Source organism: Anabas testudineus, chromosome 1, assembly GCF_900324465.2.
Source record: "Anabas testudineus chromosome 1, fAnaTes1.2, whole genome shotgun sequence".
Lineage (NCBI taxonomy): Eukaryota > Metazoa > Chordata > Actinopteri > Anabantiformes > Anabantidae > Anabas > Anabas testudineus.
The window spans coordinates 19,488,131-19,510,775 of NC_046610.1; the positions used below are offsets into that span (position 1 = coordinate 19,488,131).

General features: G+C 38.3%; 2 protein-coding genes across 3 annotated transcripts; both read right to left on the reverse strand.

The window, feature by feature from the left end:
- Nucleotides 1–1,137: 1,137 nt before the first annotated feature.
- LOC113162442 (polymeric immunoglobulin receptor-like) lies at nucleotides 1,138–18,402 on the reverse strand (the record flags this gene model as incomplete). The annotated part of the gene is made up of 7 exons (XM_026360575.1): nucleotides 18,278–18,402; nucleotides 17,763–18,083; nucleotides 17,194–17,514; nucleotides 2,264–2,584; nucleotides 1,777–2,097; nucleotides 1,290–1,397; nucleotides 1,138–1,163 (listed from the first exon to the last, which is right to left on the reverse strand). Coding segments are annotated over exons 1-7 (1,461 nt in total), but the record flags the coding sequence as incomplete, so codon positions are not given.
- Nucleotides 18,403–18,923: 521 nt separating this feature from the next.
- On the reverse strand, nucleotides 18,924–20,125 carry LOC113162455 (tektin-4-like). 2 transcript variants are annotated; one of them, XM_026360586.1, is made up of 5 exons: nucleotides 19,937–20,125; nucleotides 19,670–19,813; nucleotides 19,504–19,590; nucleotides 19,253–19,388; nucleotides 18,924–19,174 (listed from the first exon to the last, which is right to left on the reverse strand). In XM_026360586.1, exons 2-5 carry the CDS (start codon nucleotides 19,789–19,791, stop codon nucleotides 19,004–19,006), a joined length of 516 nt encoding a protein of 171 aa, XP_026216371.1. In that variant the 5' UTR covers nucleotides 19,792–19,813; nucleotides 19,937–20,125; the 3' UTR covers nucleotides 18,924–19,003. The 2 variants fall into 2 exon arrangements, with proteins under 2 accessions (XP_026216371.1, XP_026216372.1); XM_026360587.1 differs by lacking the exon at nucleotides 19,937–20,125 and having other exon boundaries at nucleotides 19,670–19,929.
- Between the last annotated feature and the right edge of the window lie 2,520 nt (nucleotides 20,126–22,645).

Here is a 22,645-nt window from a genome sequence, read left to right on the forward strand (position 1 = left end):
TTTTATATTTTTATTTATTTTTTCTTGTGTAGTTACATCAGACTGTAACTCTGGATGGCCTTTCAGTTACATCTAGTGCAACAGTTTTAGTTAGTCTGCCATAGTTAGTCCTGCAGGAGTCCCTGCTGCACTCTACACTAATTATACAATCACCTCATACATTATCTGATTGTGATCATAACCCAACTCTTATCTCTCCTCCTCTCTCCTCTTCCCTCTTCCTGTCTCTTTGTTGAGCTTCATGTTGTACCCTCTGCCCTCTGGTCCTGGTGCCCCACTTTTGGTTGGACATCTCGTCGAACTTTTTGTTTATAAGTCACAGTACAGGACAAATGAAAGTTTTAAGATGATGATATCACTAAATGTATTATACTTCATCCTGCTGAGACTTAAATGACTGTTCAAACTTTAACAGCAGTAGTTGTTAAGACATTTGAGACTGACACTGCCATCCATGTAGCCAAACTGCTGACATGACTTTTAAAAGCTACTTTAGAGTTTCCTGCAGAGATTTATGGTAAACAGAGAAAAACACTGGTCATGTCTCTGATGACCTACTGAGTTTTCCTCTAATGACATCACCAGGATTAAACATCCACTTGTTTCTGAGAAACATGAAAATCTGATGTTTGTATGTTTATAATATTTCCACCAGTTGAACTTGTTCACACTTCTGATCTTTCCTCAAACACCACCAGGTAAATCTAACTTGTAGACAGAGGATTATTCAGCAGACTGCAGTGAAATGTGCTCAGCACAGTCACAGTTTTAAACAAACCCATTGATTTTAATGATCCCACTGCCTGTACAGTCCTGATCATTGGTGCATTATTCTTCCCCACATATTTGTAATGTGCACAACATTAAATCCATCTGGTGGCTGTAATGATGGTCACCATGGACAGTCTGACCAGTCTATAGCTATGCAGCTCCACACACAGCCAGCTGTGATGCACTGCACATTGTTACACCTGTCAATCACGGCAGCATTACGTTTTTCCATGATGAAAATCACCAGGTGGATTTAATGCTGCAGCTGATCAGTGTAGATTGTAATGAACATTTCAGTCTTGTGTGTCCACTAGTAGTGGTTTTGACTTTGGTTTTCTCAGCTTCTTCTTCATCTGCCTTTGTGGTTGTTCTGTTTTCTCTGGCTGCAGTTCCTGGAAACAGCACAGTACAAATGTTCAGTTTGTTTGTTTGTAAATTCACATGTATGTGCATTGCCTGTGTGTATGTGTTCATGTTTCTGTTTGTGTGCATACATTTGTACTGTATGTAAAACATACCTTGCACTTTGTGACATTTGTATTTACAAATTACAACCAGGACAAATATCGTTATGAACATCAGTGCAGCCGGTACAATGAAAACCACAGGGTTAAAGACCACCACATCTGAAAAAAAGAAAAATGTTAAAATATCCTTCCTGGTCACTCAAAGTAGCAGCATGTTCATCATTTATCTGATGACATTTGCTTCATTATTCACACACAGTAGCAGAAGTAACACCACATATGAGAAATGTAGCATCACTGACTTAATTAATGTGTCTTTTTTATATACAGCTGCTAGTTTATCACATATACACACAGGATCAGGTTTGTTACTCAGGTGGACGATATGATCATTTACACTCATTTCCTGGACTACTTCCTGAATACATACTGGATCCCCACACTGTGACCATACCCACTACGTGCATTGTTTGTAGGTCAGCTGGTCTTACTGATCCCTCATATAATCAGCTGCATTGTAACTGTGTTGCTCTTTTACCTAGTGACAGTTGAATCTTGGTGTAGTTTCCAAAAGTCCATTGTGAGTCTGAACCACACCAGTATGTCCCAGCATCACCTGCTTTCAGCTCTGTGATGGTCACTGAGAAAGAACTGGAAGAAACATCATCTAGCAGAGTGAACCTGACGTCAGTCTGTCCTGAGCTGTTTTGACTGGTCACCATGTCTGTACAGTTTCTGTGGTGGTCTCCCTTACAGAGGAACTTCCTGTTTGTCCCATGTTGTGGTGGATAGGGACACTGCATAGTTAGTGGACGTCCCACAGTGCCGCTCAGTTTGTTGGACTTCACACAGCACCACTCTGTGAGACAGAAGAGGCTTTGAGCAAAATGACCTAATAACACATCAGCTTTCAAAGTTTAGTGATGAACAAACAAAAACTCCATTTACTTTATGTACATTTCTATTGATGTGAAACAACAGTGACTCAACTCAGTGTGTGATGAGGTAGATCTGTGACCTCTCACCTCTGACCTCCAGATCAACAGCAGAGAAAACATCCAGTCCTGTGTTTCTCTGGACGCCACAAAGATACGACCCAGAATCCTTTTGGGTCAAACTGGTAATGGTCACTGTGAATTTTCTTGACATCTTGTCATCAGTCAGACTGAACTGTGTGTTTTGTCTGTTGTTAGAGGTGATTAGTGCCTGCTGCAGACATGAGGACAGCTGGTTTCCTCTGCAGATGTACTTCATGTTGTTCTGGTCCTGAGACTCATATGGACAACTGATGGACACTGAACCTCCCTCATAACTTTGGACTTTGGTGGAACTGTCACAGCAGGTGTCTGTTAGAGAGTGAAACAAACAGACAGTGTTATTTAGAATTTATCCTTGTGTAAAAGTAACAATATCAATATTTATGAATGTTTAGTAAAATACAGAAGCATTCGTTTAGAAAGTGTTCAGTATCTGCAGGCACAATAACGTCAGTGGATTAATGTTACTAGTGTATTTATATAAAAGCAGCTTTTAATTGGTAGTGTGGATCAGTTTTTAACTCTTTAAAGTCTCTAATTATTTAATGCAATGACAACTTTAATATGTGATTTGTCATTTAATCTAAACAAAAGTACAAATAATAGATTAACATTGTGCCTTGTTTTTCATACATACTTATCTATAACTCAGTCAAAAATGTTAGGACAGATCAAATTAGACAGCTTATAAAAAATGTGACAGCATTCAGGATGATTCCAAAATCATCAGGACAGTTGATAATAAATGGTGATATCATGATCATCCACCAAAAGCTCAGTCTTTCTAAGTAAAGATGGGCCGCAGCTCATTATTTTCTGACAAACTTCGTGAGAAAATTGTCCATGAGCTCAAAAAGGCTGGAAGGATCAGAGGAGAAATCTGTGTGTGTAAAGGGAAGATGCCACTAATGAATGTGCTCGACCTGCGTTAACGTCTCAGTTGTTGTTGGATAAAGAACCATCATGATATAACGTTGAATACAGCCACACAGGCTTGGGAGGACTAAACCACTGAAATACAACCTGAAACTTTACTGTGCAAGGATGAAGCCGTACATTAACTCTATTCTGAAACAAGTTCAAAGAACAAGACCATCCAGACTGTTGTCAGCTAAAGATGAAAAAGTCAACAGTGCTACGACAGAGTGGCTCCACATACACAGAGAGTCTGTACTTGACCGGCCTGTCTGCAACAAGCCTCAGTCTCAACTTTTTAAAATGTATTAATGTTTACAAAAGACAATTTAAGGAAATCAGTGAAAACACAAAAAATCTTTTTTGTACTTTTATCACATAAATATAATGAAAATCTACAATACAAATTCATTGTAATGTATAAAAAAATCCTAGTTTGTTCAATATTAATCTACAAAGTAAATCAATTTTTCACATAAGTGTAGTGGAGGAGACCGTGTCTTTCCATAGAAGTATATTTAACAAAGATGTGCCTCATTACAAATACCTAACATTGTAGATAATTTAATTTATTATTCTGTGATCCCATATTAATAATAAATTATAAGGTCAACCAGTACAAATCAAACAAAGTGGTGTTGATAACAAAATAATGAATTTTACTTGACAAAAATATAGAAATGTAATATGTTTATTTGACCCTCTGACTATATTCAGATTGTTTTCAATATAGATATTTTTTTCACCCCTTGTTAAATATGATACATAACAAAGACATGATAATTCATAGGATATTGACATCACAAAGTGATGAAAATTATTTCTAATTACCTTTCTCCACCTTCAGTTTGACTTCAGCAGGGTAGTAATCCTTTAGGATTCCACTCCTCGTCACCCCACACCAGTATTTCCCAGCATCGTTTTTATTAAGATTTGGGGTTGGTGGCTGTGAAAACCCGTTTGTGTTTGTCATCACTGATGGAGTATCTGTTCTTCGTGTGTTGTTGTGATCAGAACATCATCACTGCCGCAGTTGTTTCTGCACAAGTACTTCTCATAAGACTCGTATCCCTCATCATAAGAGCAGGAAACATTAGCTTCTTTTCCTTCATATCCAAACACATGGATAATCTCTGCGTCACTGGTCACATAACAGAGATAAACTAGAAAGATAAGAATTGAATAAGTGATGTGATTGCAGTAATTAACTATCATTAGCTTAATTTGAGTATTTCTGTACCTCAAGGTTGTATTATTCTATACAATGCTTCTGTTTGCATAAATACAAATACATGTAGTTGTTTTTTAGTTCAAAGAACTTACTGAAGAGGATGAACAGCAGAATTTGAAGGCACCACATCTTCATCTTTTGTGAGCAAAGAGAAACCACAAAATAAGTTATACTAACATAGAAATGTTCCACCCACAACTTGTGTCAATGTGTCATGTAAATGTTGAACTGTCCCACTAGTGCACTTTGATCAGTTTTTTTTTAGTGATGCATCTATTCTGACAAACTCACTTCCTGATTTCTGATCCTTACGTGTGAAACAGAGAAATTATAACAGTAATTCATTCTCATATTCTCATATCAGTTAAACTGACCAAGGTGGTAGAAAGAAAACAAACTCACCTTCATTTGAATCCACTTAGACTATAGTTAATAAATATAATGTTTATCACTGCAGGATGTGAAAGATGATCAGCTCCGTCAGCTTTTAGTTGGTATATTGTCAAAGTGGTTCAGTCATCAAGTGTTCACATTTTTGCCACCAAGGGGCGCTCCAACCTAATGTCTTTTTTCACTGAGATGGTAAATAGTACATGAGTGTCGTGATAACTGCATTTTAAAATCTATACAGTTCCTTTTATTTGTTCTCTCCTGTTCGTGCATATGTATTAGTACAATGTTTATTTCATTGACACAGCTACCACTTTTAGTTCCTCAAATCTATTTAATCTCGTTGTACAATGTTGCAAAGACAATAAAGTTTATCTATTTGAATGCCACTTGAATTGACTTAGTTAATATCTTAAAGTAACTATATTATGCTAACTTAGACAGACCCAAGGTTTGTGAGCCCGTAAGAAGAAAACTAGGATTCTAGATGTGAGGTGCATCATTTCCTTTAGCCAAGATTATGTTGAATTGTGAATGAATGTTGAATATTTTTTCCTAAAGAACAGTTAAAAGTTTAAGTACATGGCTTGATTACCACTGATCACATGACATAACATAGGATAATGACAAACTTTAGCTAAAGAGACACTCACTCTTGTTCTCCACGGACAGCAGAGTACGGCAGTCTGAGATCAATGAAGAACTCCTTCCGGATAATGATCTCTAATGGATCAGCCACACAGATACTTTAAAAAACAAAAAATAAATAAGTCATTAAACATAGAAAAGGGAAAAGTAGGAAACTGGGAATGAGTAATAGACATGGGGTGAACGCCTTGTTTTTATTTAAGTTAGAGGAACAGATGAAACATGAGAGAGATTTCAGTCACAGAATCCTCACCCATGATTCTTGACAGACTTATGTCAGTGAACTGCCAGGTGGTGATTGAGTCTTGTAAAAGAACATTTTTCACTAACGTTGTGGAATCACTGAATTTTATGTTTGAGGATGTTGAAGATACGATGTGGCATATCTTCATTATAATGATAGAAAATTAGCAAAAACATATTTGTGACTGTAGGTAAAGAGACATTTAATTTTAAGGTGACAGGGTTGAATTTCAGTAAAGTAAAAAATTAAACTAAAATTCAAATTCCCTTGCATGAGCTAAAATGACAAAGCCCCAAATGAAATTGTGTGAATGTGACTGATGTCCACAATTCACCTTTCAGTGAGACCTACAAATCACCCAGTATCTACCATCATCAGGACAGTAAACAAATAAACTTGTGTTGAAAATGTGTTTGAGATAGATTAATTTGGTGACGTGATGAAATCTGCTCAACTGTTCTGCTCATCTCCTTAAACAGTTATGAATTTTTTTTCTTGTTTGTGTTAGGATATGCACAACGAACCTCGTATGGACAAACACAGTTAATAAAAGATATTCAGAGATGTATAGAAATAAGTCAGATTTACTTACAGTGGAGGAACCTCAGCTAGAGAACTTAGAGAGGAAAGGGCCAGACAGGCCAGCAGACACAGCTTGGTCCTACCTGATCCCATATTTGTCTGTGATTAAATGTGATCTGATCTTCTGTGTGATCAGATTGTTGGTTTCAGTAACCATGTGAGAAATCGTGAGTGTTTATGTTTCATCAGATCATCAGTGTTGTCTTGATAGTAGTGAGATTGGTGAAGATTAGATCACATTTTATTACTAATTCATGCACCAGTTGCACACAGTGCCTTCACTGTTTTTTCCCACTGTTCATGTGACATAATGACATTAATTGTATAAATAAATGCAGGCAGACAAAATCCAACCCTGGTAGTGAAGTGTTCTGTTACATGTTTAGTGGTCTGTGGGCTCTGGAGGGAGTACATGATGCTGTGTCTCTATTCTATTCGAGCTTGGCCTCCTTCTCCACTCTCTTGGCTGAGTCCTCTTGTTTCCAATCACTGCTTTGGCTGCCAGAGGGCGCCCTCTGATATCAAATGCAGTCAGTCTGCAGAAGTGCTTGATCCCTTTGTGCTGCTGTCCTGTCTGTCTCTGTTATTCTTAGAATAGCTTTCATGTGGAAGCCACCACGGGCTGCTCCTGGATTTGTGCATGCTCTGGTGCATAGATACAGGGATTTCCCTATCTGGGTGCTGCTCCCACTGGTGCTGTTTTTTTTTTTTTTACTAGTGTTGCACACTCTGGCTGCAGCTCCCTTTAAAACTGATGAGACAAGCTTCTCTCAAGTCTCTGTTGGGTAAAAGTGCCATAATGGCTCTGAGCTCTACCAAAAGGGTGATTGATCTGTTCACTCTCTTAGTTTCTCCAGAATACTTGCAGATGTAGGAACTGCTCTCTGTCTGGAGTTTCTCTTAGATTGGATTTGAAGGAAGGATTTAAATCACCCCCATCCATCAAGTACTTGAAGCAGCATATAAATATCTAAAGTTACAGCACTCATTCTGCAGAATCCTGTAAACCCTCTCACTAGCTACTTTTAACACTAGATTTTCAAGGCAGGTGTACTGCACCAATACAAGTATGTAAATATATAAGCGTACAGGGCACCATAACAGTGTTGGGGGTCATTGTTTCCCCTTCCTTAAGCTGCCTCAGGAAGGGGACAGGGAGGTGTACTCGTCAAACACATGTTGCTACAGGAAACCACAATATTCATTTAAGGCCATGTTGTACTTGCACATCGACATTGTTTGAGTCAGTTAAAATAAATAAATGAACAAGTGAGATGTCTTTTTATTTCACCACATTTGTCTGACAGCTTTAGCTACTAGTTACATAGATTCTTCATACACAATAATCACCTAATAAATGAAATATCTATAAACCATCTGCAAGTTTAAAAGTACAGAAAATGGATGCATCTAAAATACAATTTATAATGTGTATATATATATATATATTAAAACAGAAAGGGATACATTCACGAATGATTCTATGATTGAATCCCTTCTTTGGCATCTTGAGATAAACAAGTTTTACCAGATTTATTTACAGTAAACAGAACCTAGTTAACTCCAAATAAACTAAAAGTAGACATGTTAGCATTTCTTAATACTGAATGAATGCATCAGAAAGGCTCTCGTTTATGCATCAGTGAGATAAAGGTCCTGAAGGAGGAAAACAAAGCCCTGAAGGAGCAGGTTGACCTCCGAAAAAATGAGAGCCAGGTAGAGGTGAGTCAGCTCCAGGAGAAGCTCCAGGAGAAAGACGAGCTCTTTTAAAAGGCCACAAAAGCCCACATGGACTGTCTGGCTCTGCTGGCGGAAAAAGACATGGAGGTAAAAACCAGTGAAGAGCACTGGGAGAAAAGATGTGAGGCTCTGAAGGAGAGCCTGCAACAGGAGATGGCTCACAGAGAGGAGGACTGGAGGAGAAAAGTCCAGGAGGTTGAAAATGAAAAGAACCTGCTCTGTGAGGAGTGGCACAGGAAGGAGGAAGAATGGAGGAAGAAGGAGAGCCAGAGTGACGAGCAGATCAACCTCCTCACTTCCAATGACAATCTGCTTCTGGTACGATTGTTTCATTTTCAAATAACGACTGGATGAATTCACACAGCTTGACAATTTTTTAATTTGTTTTTCAGAAAGTGGAAAAAGTAAAAGACCAAGAAGCAGAAAAGACTGAGAACAAAGAAGGTGACAAGGTGGGAAGTGAACAACAGCTGAGTGATGAGAAACAAGTCAATGACAAAAAAAGAAAGAGAGACAAATGAAGACAAGTGGAAAGACAAAGAACTGTAGGTAGCTGTAGCAGAGTACCCCTGTTCCTGAAATCCTCACCTCCAGCCTTACCCACTCCCTATTACTCCTCCCTAACCCCCCCCCCATTCCTCCACTTAGTCCACCTCCTTTATCATTTATAAAGACAAAGAACTGCAGGTAGCTGTAGCAGAGTACCCCTGTTCAAGAACCCCCCACTCCCTCTCCCTCACCCCTCTTGAATTCAAATTTTGTTCTATTTGTCTATCTAGCCAGATATCCCCTGTTCCTGAGGGTCTTAAATTGATACTTAAGTCACATTAATCAAATAGTAAATGTTTATTACAGTTTTTCTCGATTGCTAAGGCACATTTCTTGAAAGCTGCTCTCCTTTTCTCTAAACTGTGAACACAAAACCAAAGTATCAAGCTACATTCACAAAACCTCTTCTTGCAAAAACAAACTTTCACCTCAAAACAGTTAAATCTGTACTCAAAACTGAACTATGTTGACAAATCGTGCCCCGAGTCAATCAAAATTAAAAACACTACTGAACAGTCACTAAACACTATTTAGAAAAATATAAAACACAATGCTCAGGACATGAAGCTGGAGAAATAAAAGTTTATTGTTCACTGTAGGCTAAATGCATGTTGCAAAACAAACCGAAATCTTATGCATTTGCCAAATAAAATACAAAAATATACAAATAAGTGTATTACTCATCCACAGCATCATGTCTCCGTACTGGGTCAGGCCACAGGACTTCATCCACATCACAGGCCACATTTTGTCTGGCCAGGCAACGGGGGAAGAAACCCCTGGCATGCCGTATCCAGGCTTGGCATGCCTCCACAGCTATGTCACCACAGGCAAGTTCCATGGCTTTCAGGAGATTTACCCTGGTGTAAGGTTGGCGTTCATATACCTTCCACCGCCATGAGGAGAAGAATTCCTCAATGGGGTTTAGGAAAGGGGAGTACGGTGGAAGGCAAAGATTGATAAAACCTTGGTTCTTATTGAACCACTCTCTAATCTGAAGGACTCTGTGAAAACTCACATTGTCCCAAACAACAATATAGATGGGATGCTCTTCCTGCTGCCCTGACAGAGCATCTTGCATGTGATTGAGGAAGATGAGGAGCTGGTGAGTGTTGTAGGGCCCCAGGTTGGCGTGATGGTGGACAACGCCATGATTGCTGATGGCAGCACATAATGTGACATTGCCACCACGCTGCCCAGGAACACCAACAATGGCCCGATGGTTTTTTTGACGGTTGTTCAATCTAGAGGTCCAGTGGGGTTTCACGGATGGGCAGGACTTACCAGCTCTATAGTATGTCGTACAGTAATTGCGGTCAACATTTACAAACTGTACTATAATGTAAAATAAAGGCATTTACCTGTGCTCTTCTCTAAATCTTCTGATTATGGTGGACACAGTGAATCTACTGATGTTTTGTTGTGCCCTTTGTCCAGCCTCCCTCATGCTCATACCATGGACAAGAACATGGTCAATCACAGTAGCTCTGATTTCATCAGATATTACTGTTCTTTGTCTTTGCTGACCACCTTGACCACCTCGACCTCCTCTCACACGAACTCTTCCTCTCAGATTTCTATCCATTGTAAGGTCTGACAAACCAGTGCTCTCTGAACTGGCTTACTGTATATGTTCCCTCACATCATTTGCCACAAGTGTGATCAGTTTTGAGTTGTTGTGTTCAGGTGGTGACACCTGTGCTTTAATTGTGTTTGACTTTTGTCACCTGTGCTCACTATTATGCAGCACAGGTGCATCACAATGAAAATGTGTTGGCAAGTTGTGTCTAAACAGGTGAAAAGTGCTTATGGTTTTGCCAAAAGAGTGATTGATTCAATCAGTGGGTTCAGGCAACTGAGCATTTGGTTCAGACAATAGGGTGTAGTGTTTTACCTACTGAGAAAAACTGTAAACCTCCTACAAGTACAAAAGCATTGCAGATGCTGATAGCACAGCTAGAGGGCAGATTTTCAGGAAATAATATAACAAAAGAAAGCCTTTGATTGTCATATGTCACATTTACATGTTACAATGAAATTTGCCCTCTGCATTTAACCCATCCCCTGGGGGAGCATTGAGCAGCTACATACAGTGCCCAGGGAGCGTCTCGCTCAAGGAAACACCAGGTGTCTGTGACAGAGTTTGAACCCTGAACCTTCAGAGTTTGAACCCTGAACCTTCTGCATTCAAAGCAGATGATCTACCCACTGAGCCACCAAATATATGTTTCAATGGTTTAATGAAGTACATCAATTAAACAACTGAAGATTATTTAGATTATTTATTAGGCACACGTTGACCAAATCTAGACTACACATTCACATTATCAACAGTTCGATAGTGTTTAAAATTCAGTCAGACTGATGTCCAGAGGAATTTACTGTGGAATATTCACATTTTCAATCTGTGTTGTTTTCGATATGATTCAAAGTAAAAACAACACTCAAAAATAATTTTATTTCCTCCAGCTTAACTAGTTCCGAAAATCCATACACAGTGTATTTGTGCACCATCTCCTCGATGCCTGAACAGGTAATGTGTTTCTGTGTTTGACACTCTGTGTCTGTCGGCCAGTACTCGATCCACGTTCTTTCACCTACTGTAACACATAAAGGTACCTGATTTAGAAGAGAAAGCAGAGGACCGGTTCAAATGTTGAAATACTGACAATATCAGCACAAACAGACACAACGCACTTACGTTTGACTCTGGTCGTCTGGGTAAACGTCTTTGGATCGGCCCATGATCAGGTAGGTTTTGCCTGCACTGAGATCTAAAGCTACTCTGCAGTGTGGATAACTGAGGAAAGTGTGCAGTTTACCCTGAGGTCCCACATCCAAACTTCCTGTAGGAGAATTTTTTTTTAGTTTTTTTGGATATTTGACATAATTTCTTCCAGTTATATGAACATTTTCCTCACTAGTTATTGAGTTTAGGTTTGGCAAACTTATTTGAACGCTATAATTTCAGGTTTAAAGGAAAAGAGCTCACCTACTTTGATGGCTTCCAGTACCCGCACTAAATAAATGTCCGTGAACAAACCATCTGTAAACTCTTCAATCTGCACTTTGTACACTGAAGACACAGGTTGCAAATTGTTAGCTCTCCTGCTCCTTTGCTTACTCACAACGTCTCGCTCTCACACGTTCTTACCAAAATCTATCCTGCTGTTCACTTCATTGTCACAAGCTTTATCTGTACGCTCGTCGTTGTTGATTTTGCTTATAATTATCAGTATTAGTTTTATTTATTGTACTTACAAAACCTCTGTTTTCAGCTTGAATATCTTTTCATCTTCATCTATTTTCTCTGAAGCAACAAAACATCAAAAAAGCATGAAATGTCTTTATATAAATTCAAATAGAATGGATGAACAGCAGACATCAATACAAAAACAGAGTAAATGAATAGATACTGACACTGTATTACCTGGGATGAGCACCACTGACATGTTAAATTTCAGACAGTCACCCTCCTTCTCTATCGGTAAAGCGTAATACAACGACACCATCTGTGACACAGACATAGCTTTGCTTTTTAATATTGTATATGTTATCGTAAGATGATAAAATGAAAACGGTCACAGGTTAAAAGAACACAAGCTCAGGAAAAAGTTTCTTATTGTCTAGTTGACAAGTGGATTTTTTTCTTGTTGGTCCTAATGTTTTAGAAATAGAAGTAGAAATAGTGAAGAATCTACTTGAATAACTACTGTAACATTTGAACCAGCAAGAAGGAAATCCAGCTACAGTTGCAGAAAGGCTCACCTGAATGACTGAGAGTCTACAGATGCTTTACTTACTGTCAGCGTTGCCTCTCCTTTGCAAGTGGCAGTCACTGTCACATCCTGATTTATATCACTGATCTATGGGGATTTCAAATATACAGAAACACACGGATTAAATAAATAGGAGACAACAAGAATGATATTAATGTGCTACTGTGTGAGTTCTTACTTTAGATGTTCTAGTGGCATAGGGGTTGTTGCTGTTAAAGTTGTATTTTACAGCCTTTGACCTGCCCGGCAGCAAGATATCCACATTCAGGTCGTACTCTGGTCCTTTAGCACTGGACCAGTACGCTGCCACTGCCTGATACACTATTAAAGTAGCCTGTAGAGGAAACAGAAATCGGTCTGAACCCAGATAAGTTCCAAAATAGTGAAACAGTCCTAAAAAATTAAATTAAAACCAAACCAAAGAATGAGTATGAGTTACCTGAGTTGATCCATAACCTTCATCCATTGCTCTCTGCTGTTTGTTGAACCATCTCACAGCATGTCTGGCTTCTTTGAAGGCCTTTAGTGATGCAAGAGAAGAAGATAAATATTTAGTAATGTGAACAATCAGGAGAAATTAAGGCTAAATCTCCTGCCCTTAAAGTTCAGATTCAGGTTTATCATTCAACACTTCCATAAGTTTTGGAAATTAAAAGTTGTTATCCTATATATCCTATTTGTTATCCTCCTGGCTGTAAACAAGACCAAACATGAACATTTGAAGATTTTAAACTGCACAAGCTGGGGACAGTGTTTCAACCTTAACACAGGATTTGTGCACCATTTCCTGTTTTAAAAACATACAGTCCACAAGTCTTTGTCCAGGGCTTTGCTTTGGGCCTGGACTCTTAATATGTAGCTGCTGTGTCTGCACACACCACCACAGCTACAACCAAAACATACCTTTTAGTGCTACGCTACACGCTCCGAAAGCATATAAGGATGACGTCTCACTGGATTTTCTGTTCGATAATTTAATAAACTTTTCTCTGTAGCACTTCATAAATGTCATAAGAAACACACTAGTTGTTTATAAAAAGTGTAAAGGGAAAAAACAACAACAATATTATCTTCATTTTAGATGTCAGAAAGTATTTGTGGCTCCCACTGTTTTCTTTTCTGTGGTAACTAGGTCCAAATGGCTCTTTGGGTGTTAAAGGTTGCCGACCCCTGTCCTAAATCAAGACAAGACAGAGTTTATTTTGTTTGGTCCTAAAAATCTCAGAGACATGATGTCTAATCACATTATTACTGTAGATGACGTAGTATTGGCCTCAAGTAATACTGTAAGAACTCTCAGAGTTACCTTTGACCAGTATATTTCCTTTGTTTTATACATAAAATAAATCTCTAGAACTGCCTTTTCTGAGAAACATTGCATCCTGTCCCAAAGTGAAGTTGGAAAACTAGTCCGTGCATTTGCCACTTCCACACTGGACTATTGTAATTCCTTATTAATAGGATGTCCCAAAAACTCCTTAGAAAACCTCCAGTTAATCCAAAATGCTGCAGCCGGAGTTCTGACTGGAATTAGCAAGAGAGATCATATTTCTCCAATGTTAGCTTCTTTCCACTGGTTCCCTGTAAAATCCTGAATTTAATTTAAAATTATGCCCCTTACTTACAAAGCCCTTAATAATCAGGCTCAATCCATTTTATTATATTCCTGAGAAGATAATTATCTTCCTAAGGCAGGAAGATAATGGCATTAGCATTTATTTCTAGTATAACCAAGCCAGAAGCAGGGGAAAAGTTTTAAATGCAACTTCACAATCCTATGTCCAATGATCTTTTAGCATTTTTCTTTTTTTATTTGAATTATGAATTATGAATAAACTACATAGCATATTTTTTGCAAAGCTTGATTGAACCTCTTTTGAAAACCTCATAATGACGTTATTGATGTGAGTTCTTCAAATTGACTATTCAAAAACCGCCAAGGCCACCCTTGGTGGCTGTTCTGGTCACTCTGGCTGCAGTTCCTGAAAACAGCACAAATGTTTTTTTGCATTCAAACATATGTCTGTGTTCATGTTTCTGTTTGTGTGCATACATTTGTACTGTATGTAAAACATACCTTGCACTTTGTGACATTTGTATTTACAAATTACAACCAGGACAAATATCAGTATGAACATCAGTGCAGCTGGTACAATGAAAACCACAGGGTTAAAGACCATCACATCTGAAAAAATATAAACAAATCATTCACACAATCAACAACATTTCAGAGCTACTTAAATTTATTAATTTTCTGCACATTCAGATATCTGGTCAAATTATGATTCTGTACAATCCTAAGTCTCATTTTGCTGTTAGATACACTAGATGTGAACACATTCATTCAGTCATTTTCTTGTGACTCTCACTAGTCACCTTGTATGGTCACTCAGTTTGTGTGACGGCCTGTTCAAGGCAGATTTAGACATGTGCTTTTATCTTATCATGTCTTGATGATGAGTTTCACTGAACTCCGGGAGATATTCAGAGCCTTGGAGATGTTTTTGTATCCATCCCCTGACTTATGCTTTACAATGACCTGATCTGTGTTGTTGGGAGTGTTCGTTTTTCTTCACGGTGTAATGGTAGCCAGGAATACTGAAGTGACTGGACCTTCCAAAGTTTCTTATACTGCATCCCTTGAGATGCATTCACTTCACTCAGGTGATCCCCATTTCACTAAATGTGGGACTACTAGCACCAAATATCTGGACCTCTGTTAGATTAGGTCAGTCATTTTAAAGGGGGTGAATATTAATGCAAACACTGAACTCACCTGACATATTTTTATTTAATTGACATTACTTTGTAGAAACCAGTTTTCACTTTGACATTTATCAGGTATTTTTCTGGTCAAAGTTGCTAACTTTTATTGACCACTACTGATTTATAATGTTAAAAAAAGGATAAAACGTCCAAGGAGGTGAATACTTTTTATAGGCACTGTATAAGTAAATCTGGCCTCCGCTACTGTTATTTTTTATGACACCGCTTCAGATTGTCGCTGAAGCTGTTGGTTGAGTTGGAGCCAGTTATTACTGATTTATTCTAGTGGTTCCCACCTATGATTTAAGACAGAAAAAAAGCTCTGAAATACAAAAATACATTTATGTTATTTTCTGGTCTGTAGTGAATTATTAGATATTTAGACCACTTTGTGTTTTAATGTTTAAATATTTTAATATTCAGAAATACAGACAGGAAACATTTCTTTGATGGAAGTTACAGCTCAAACTAAGAGCATAGAATAATTTGTTTTAATGTCACATTAAAGAAATAAGTTTTGTTTTTTTTTATTAATAAAAGTAACATATTTTATTTAATCAATTATAGTCAAGGATCAATCCATGCTTAAAATATGCAGTGTACCACAGGCTTTGCTGTAGTGAAGCCCCTATTCAAAAAGCCTACTCTGGACTCAGGGGAATTATAGACCAACAACCAATCTGCCCTTTATCTTTAACATTCTTTATATTTTATTTATATTTTTATTTTTTCGTATCATATGAGCATCTACACAGCAATAACTTGTATGTATCTTCTTCATCTGTGACCTTGGTGGTTGTGGGGATTTATCCGAACAGTTTAACACTTATTAAATACATTAGTATTAAATTTTATTAACAAAAAACAATAATACAAGTTTTATCATCTGTGTGGACGTTGTTCATCTCATCATTGTTGACTGTAAACTTCATTACAGTAAATATCTTCTGGTGTGTTGAAGTTTTCATACATCTCGTCCTTCTGGGCTCCACCTGTTTCGTCGTACTGGTTGCAGGTGCTCTGCTGGTTGGACGTCCTTTTCTTTGAGTACACTACAACTTCATGATTTTCATAAATCTAAAAAAGAATTTAAAAGATCAGTTAACTAGTCATTTCATTTGTTATATGTTTCAGAAGAAGATGTCCTGTAAAACATAGATCAGTTTACTGTGAAGTCCAGTGAAACTGTTCATTATCCAGATTAAAGTCTAAAGCCATGCTGATAACCTACTAAGTTTTCCTCTTATGACATCACCATGACATGATAATTGATGCATTATTCTTCCCCACATATTTGTAATGTACACAACATTAAATCCATCTGGTGCCTTTAATGATGGTCACCATGGACAGTCTGACCAGTCTGTAGCTGTGCAGCTCCACACACAGCCAGCTGTGATGCACTGCACATTATGACACCTATCAATCACGGCAGCTTTGATTTTCTTACATCAGCTTCTTCTTTATCTGCGGCTCTGGTGGTTGTTCTGTTCTCTCTGGCTGCAGTTCCTGAAAACAGCACAGTACAAATGTACAGTTTGTTTCCATTCACATGTATGTGCATTGCCTGTGTGTATGTTTTCATGTTTGTGTGCATACATTTGTACTGTATGTAAAACATACCTTGCACTTTGTGACATTTGTATGTACAAATTACAACCAGGACAAATATCAGTATGAAAATCAGTGCAGCCGGTACAATGAAAACCACAGGGTTAAAGACCACCACATCTGAAAAAAAGAAAAATGTCAAAATATCCTTCCTGATAACTCACAGTAGCAGCATGTTCCTCATTTATCTGATGACATTTGCTTCACTATTCACACACAGTAGCAGAAGTAACACCACAAATGAGAAATGTAGCATCACTGTCTTAATTAATGTGTTGGACTTCACACAGCACCACTCTGTGAGACAGAAGAGGCTTTGAGCAAAATGACCTAATAACACATCAGCTTTCAAAGTTTAGTGATGAGCAAACAAAAACTCCATTTACTTTATGTACATTTCTATTGATGTGAAACAACAGTGACTCAACTCAGTGTGTGATGAGGTAGATCTGTGACCTCTCACCTCTGACCTCCAGATCAACAGCAGAGAAAACATCCAGTCCTGTGTTTCTCTTTACTCCACAAAGGTACGACCCAGAATCCTTTTGGGTCAAACTGTTAATGGTCACTGTGAATTTTCTTGACTCCTTGTCATCAGTCAGACTGAACTGTGTGTTTTGTGTGTTGTTAGAGGTGATTAGTGCCTGCTGCAGACATGAGGACGGCTGGTTTCCTCTGCAGATGTACTTCGTGTTGTTCTGGTCCTGAGACTCATATGAACAACTGATGGACACTGAACCTCCCTCATAACTTTGGACTTTGCTGGAATTGTCACAGCAGATGTCTGCCAGACAGGGTAACAGACAGACAATATGATTTATTATTTATACTTAAATAAATAATTAAAATATATCATTTTAATATTCATCATATATCCAGGCTGTTGTCAGCTAAAGATGAAAATGTCTTTTTAAAACTGATTCATGTTTACAAAAGACAATTTTAATAGATCAGTGAAAACACTAAAAACTAACTTCAACATAGATATTTTTTTCACACCTTGTTAAATACGATATAACAATTTCTAATTACCTTTCTCCACCTCCACTTTGACTTCAGCAGGGTATTCATCCAATTTTCTACTAATATCCACCCCACACCAGTATTTCCCAGCATCATTTTGAGTAAGATTAGAGATGGTGGCTGTGAAAACCCGTTTCTTTGTGTCATCACTGATGGAGTATCTGTTTTTATGCGTTTGTCTTGTTGTGATCAGAACATCATCATCAATGCCGCAGTCGTTTCTGCACAAATACTTCTCATAAGACTCATAGCCCTCATCATAAGAGCAGGAAACATTAGCTTCTTTTCCTTCATATCCAAACACATCGATAATCTCTGCTGCATCGGTCACTACAAAAAAAAAAAAAAGTGAACTTAAAAAAAAGGAGAGAGAGGAAGACACATACCAAAAACCAATATCAAGGAGATATTATTCTATACAATGCTTGTGTTTGCATGAATACAAATAAATGCTATATATAAATTAAAGGGTTAGGAATTCAAAAAATAATTTCTAAATTTGTAAATAAATTCAAAAAACTTACTGAAGAGGATGAACAGCAGAATTTGAAGGCACCACATCTTCATCTTTTGTGAGCAAAGAGAAACTACAAAATAAGTTACACTAACATAGAAATGTTCCACCCACAACTTGTGTCAACGTGTCATGTGTTGAACTTTTTCACTAGTGCACTTTGATCAGTTTTCTTTACTTAAGTATCTATTCTAACAAACTCACTTCCTGATTTCTGATCTCTATGTGTGAAACTGAGAAATTATAACAGTAATTCATTCTCATATTCTCATATCAGTTAAACTGACTGAGGTGGTACAAAGAAAACAAACTCACCTTCATTTGAATTCACTTAGACTATAGTTAATAAATGTAATATTTATCACTGCAGAACGTGAAAGATGATGTTAGCTTTTGGTTGGTATGTTGAATAGTAGATGAGTGTAATAGTAACTACATTATAAAGTCCATACAGTGTCTTGTATTTGTTCTCTCTGTATATATGTTTACATTAGTAAGTTATTGATATAATGTTCATCTCAATGACACAGTTACTACTTGTAGTGCCAGAAACCCATTTGTATGCCTCATACTTGGTGAAGTTCATATGTGAGTCACGGCAGGTGAGCGAATACTTTTGCAATATAGTGGATTTTCATTAAAACTCATCATTAGCATCATTTACAGATGCATTCACTTCTGCATTTATTCAAGAAAGCTCATTAAAAATTAAAGCTCTGACAGTGACAGTTGTTTTTTAGTCATCTGAGGAAGTGAAATACAAGTAAAGCTGGGGTTCATCCCTGCAGAGCTCCATGTTGGGTCTGAGAGAGCGAAGGTAAAGTCTGGACTGAGCTACTCTCAGTGGGGCCTCTTTGTTGTTGATGGCCTTCTGTAGAAGCAGAATACTCCTCTCCTGGACCCCGATCTGCTCCAAGGTATGTGCACACATGGTCACACAATGAGAAACCAATCAATGAATCACTCTGTCTGTGTCTCTGTGCACCTTTGTAAGCTTCATCTCCAGCTGAGTCTTGGCCTGTACCAGCTCCACACAGCACTGGCTGAAGGCTTGGTCCACCTTGGAGCACTGGACTCTCAGATCCTCAGTGGTGTCCTGCAGCACCTGCTCCACCAGCAGTCTGACACACAAACAGCTTAATTAAGTTCACTGAAAACTTGAAATCATTTACCACAGTGACGCTTTGAGCTCGCATCACACTGATCTTCATCATCATTACTCTGCAGCACTCTGACCTGAGACTGTTGGTGGCCTGTTCCTCCTGCAGGGCCTTGTTCAGGTTGTCCTGGCTGAACTTCATCCACGACGAGCGGTTACACACTCTGCATCAAACCAGAAGACACAGAGTGTAACTGTATCATTGTGTAATTGCAGGTTCACAGACTCATAGCTCACACTCACTGGTCCTGCATGGCAGCTGAGCCTGGGTGGTGCTTTGTGTCTGGACTCCTGTTACTGTGTCTCCCACAGTGGTCATCAAAGCTGTAGGCCTGGTACTTATCAGACCAGTCCAACTCTAACATGTGCTTGGCCTCTCTGTTCAACCTGACACACACATCAAAGATAGATAGATACTTTATTACAGCCTGGTCAATTCAGACGTCTAAAGGACATTTTATGAATGACGTACATGTCAGGAAATGTACGTTTCTGTAAAGAGACACTCACTTGATCTGAGTGACAACCTGAGCTGTAGTTCTCTTCAGAAGGTCCTGGACGCTCCTGATCAGGTCCACTTCCTGTAAACACAGTCCCACTGAGCTCTCTGCTGGAGCTGCTTTACTGTTACACTGAACTCAGTATGAGACACTTGATCCAGAGAAAATTACTGTGAGCACACAACTGAACTGTTGTTGTAAAGACTGCAGGTAATCGTTTATTATTATTATTATTATTACACCAGCTTAATGTGTTTATTTCATATTTTTTCATATTCTATTCGGCAAAAATCTCTCATCAAAAATGGAAATTTAAATTTAAATCTATAATTTAAATAAAGCAACTTAAGCAGACAGAGTCTGGTCCCAGTCTTTTTATCCTGCAGCTCAGATTATCTGTGGTGATGGTGTACGGAGTCTCTGTGGCGTCCAGTCTTTCTCCCAGAAGTCATGTCATTGTCAGGCCAGTTGGAGGATACTGTGATAGTTTGAAAACCACTCAGCTGGGGTGTATTTAGCAGCTTGGTTTTGTCTGGTTACAGATGTTGGCAGGAGCAGCTCCAGCAGCAGATTTGGCTCAGGCATTGTGTTCACATTCACTGAATTTAAACTGCTGGATACTAGTTAATGTTAATTCATTACAATGATACACTGATCAAATGTATAATATATGATTTACTTTAACAGTTAAACAGCAGCAGCAGAGAGCTCCTTATGACACGTCAACTAGAGGTGTGATCTCTGTTTGATGTATCAGCCTGTGTGTTTTACAGGAAGTGGTCAAGATCAGAGATGTTCTGAAAATAAGTACGGTACAGCTCAGGTTGTCGATCAGATGTCGTGTCAAACTCTGTTAAACTGCCTGATGTGAAAGATAAGCCGAGCAAACATCTTGATTCTAATGAAGATCGTAATCATTTGGGGACAAAAAGTAAAATGACTGATTCAATGGGCGAACGATGAACATGTATATTTATTTACACAAGATTATATTTTGACTTTTTTTTTCTTTTTTTGATAGTTGATAGGACAGAGAGTAAGAAAAATGCAAACAGCATTGTTGACACCATGACATCATGGTCTGTTTGCTGTTTGCATTTTACTTACTCTCTGTCCTATCAGCTATCAGCAGGGGAGGCCAAGGAGTCTGGATCGGATCTTTTGTGGTGGAAGGATGTCTGAGTTGTAAAAGTCTGGGATTTGAAGGTTTTGAGTTATGAGAGAATAAGGTCCTTGAGGTTTCTGAAATCAGTGTATGTCATAAGGAAGGCCTTTTCTGTGAGGGTTCTGATGGCTTGTTTGGTGATAGACATAACATGCTCGGGGCTTCCTGCTGTGTCCAGGCAATTAAACGGATATGCTGCTGCGCCATGCAGGTCTAGGTACTCTTCCCGCAGTGCTTCAGAAAAGAGGGGAAGGGAAGGGGGGGAGGTTTTTAGGTTTTAGCCAATTATGGATCAATTTCTAATCTGCCCTTTATCTCTAAAATTCCTGAAAAGCAATTATGTGACCACCTGCATAGGAATAACTTGTATGAAGATTTCCAGTCAGGATTTAGAGTACATCATAGTACAGAAACAGCACTGGTAAAGGTCACTAATGAGCTTCTCTTAGTATCAGACAGTTGACTTCTCTCTATTCTCATTTTGTTAGATCTTAGTGCTGCATTCAACACTATAGATCACAACATTTTATTACACAGACTGGAACATGCCATTGGGATTTAAGGAACAGCATTAGGTTGGTTTAAATCATATCGATCAGATAGATTTGAGTTTGTACATGTTAATGATGAGTCTTCCATGCACATCAAAGTTAGTTGCAGAGTTCCACAGGGTTCTGTGCTTGGACCGATTCTTTTTACTTTATACATGTCTCCCTCAGGCAATGTTAAAAGGAAACACTATACATTTCTATTGCTATGTAGATGATAACGTGGCCTGGTGGCTTAATGGGTAGAGCATCAGCCTGGGTAGCGTTCCTGGTTCAAACCCAGACTCTGTTGCCAGTTGTGTCTTTGAGCAAGACACTCCACGCTAACTTCCTGGGTGCTGTTTGTGGCTGTCCACTGCTCTCCCCTCAGGGGGAACATGTTACAAATGAAATTTGTAACCCCTGTAACATGTGACATATGACAAAATAAAGGCTTCATCAAATGATATTCAACTATATTTATCTATGAAAGAAGAAGAAAACGTATCAATTAATTAATCAAATGTGATGCATTACTTCATACATAACACACATATCACATAACACACATATGTTGAACTGCCTTTTTTCACCTGAGGAATATTGCTAAAATTAGAACCATCACTTACCAAAGTTATGCTGACAAACTAGTCCATGCATTTGTTACTTCCAGGCTAGACTATTGTAATTTACTACTGATAGCATGTCCCAATAACTGCTTAAAAAGCCCCCAGTTAATCCAAAATGCTGCAGCCAGAGTTCTGACTAGAAATACCAAGAGAGATCATATTTCTCCTATGTTAGCTGCTCAGTTTAAAACACTCACATATAGAGCACCTAATAGTCAAGCTCCATTATCTCTTAAATACCTCATAGTACCATATGTTCCAGCAGACCTTTCTATTCTATTCCAGAGTTTTCCTCTAATGACATCACCATGACATGATAATTTGTGCATTATTCTTCCCCTCATATAGCTTTAATGCTGGTCACCATGGACAGTCTGACCAGTCTATGCAGCTCCACA

What these genes read in the sequence shown, in the direction of transcription:
- LOC113162455 (XM_026360586.1), bottom strand. Translation starts at nt 19,791, where the DNA reads ATGTTAGAGTTGGACTGGTCTGATAAGTACCAGGCCTACAGCTTTGAT. An exon ending in TCAGCTGCCATGCAGGACCA is followed by an intron (nt 19,591 to 19,669) that starts GTGAGTGTGAGC and finishes GGTTTGATGCAG; the next exon opens with AGTGTGTAACCGCTCGTCGT. An exon ending in CAGGCCACCAACAGTCTCAG is followed by an intron (nt 19,389 to 19,503) that starts GTCAGAGTGCTG and finishes TTTGTGTGTCAG; the next exon opens with ACTGCTGGTGGAGCAGGTGC.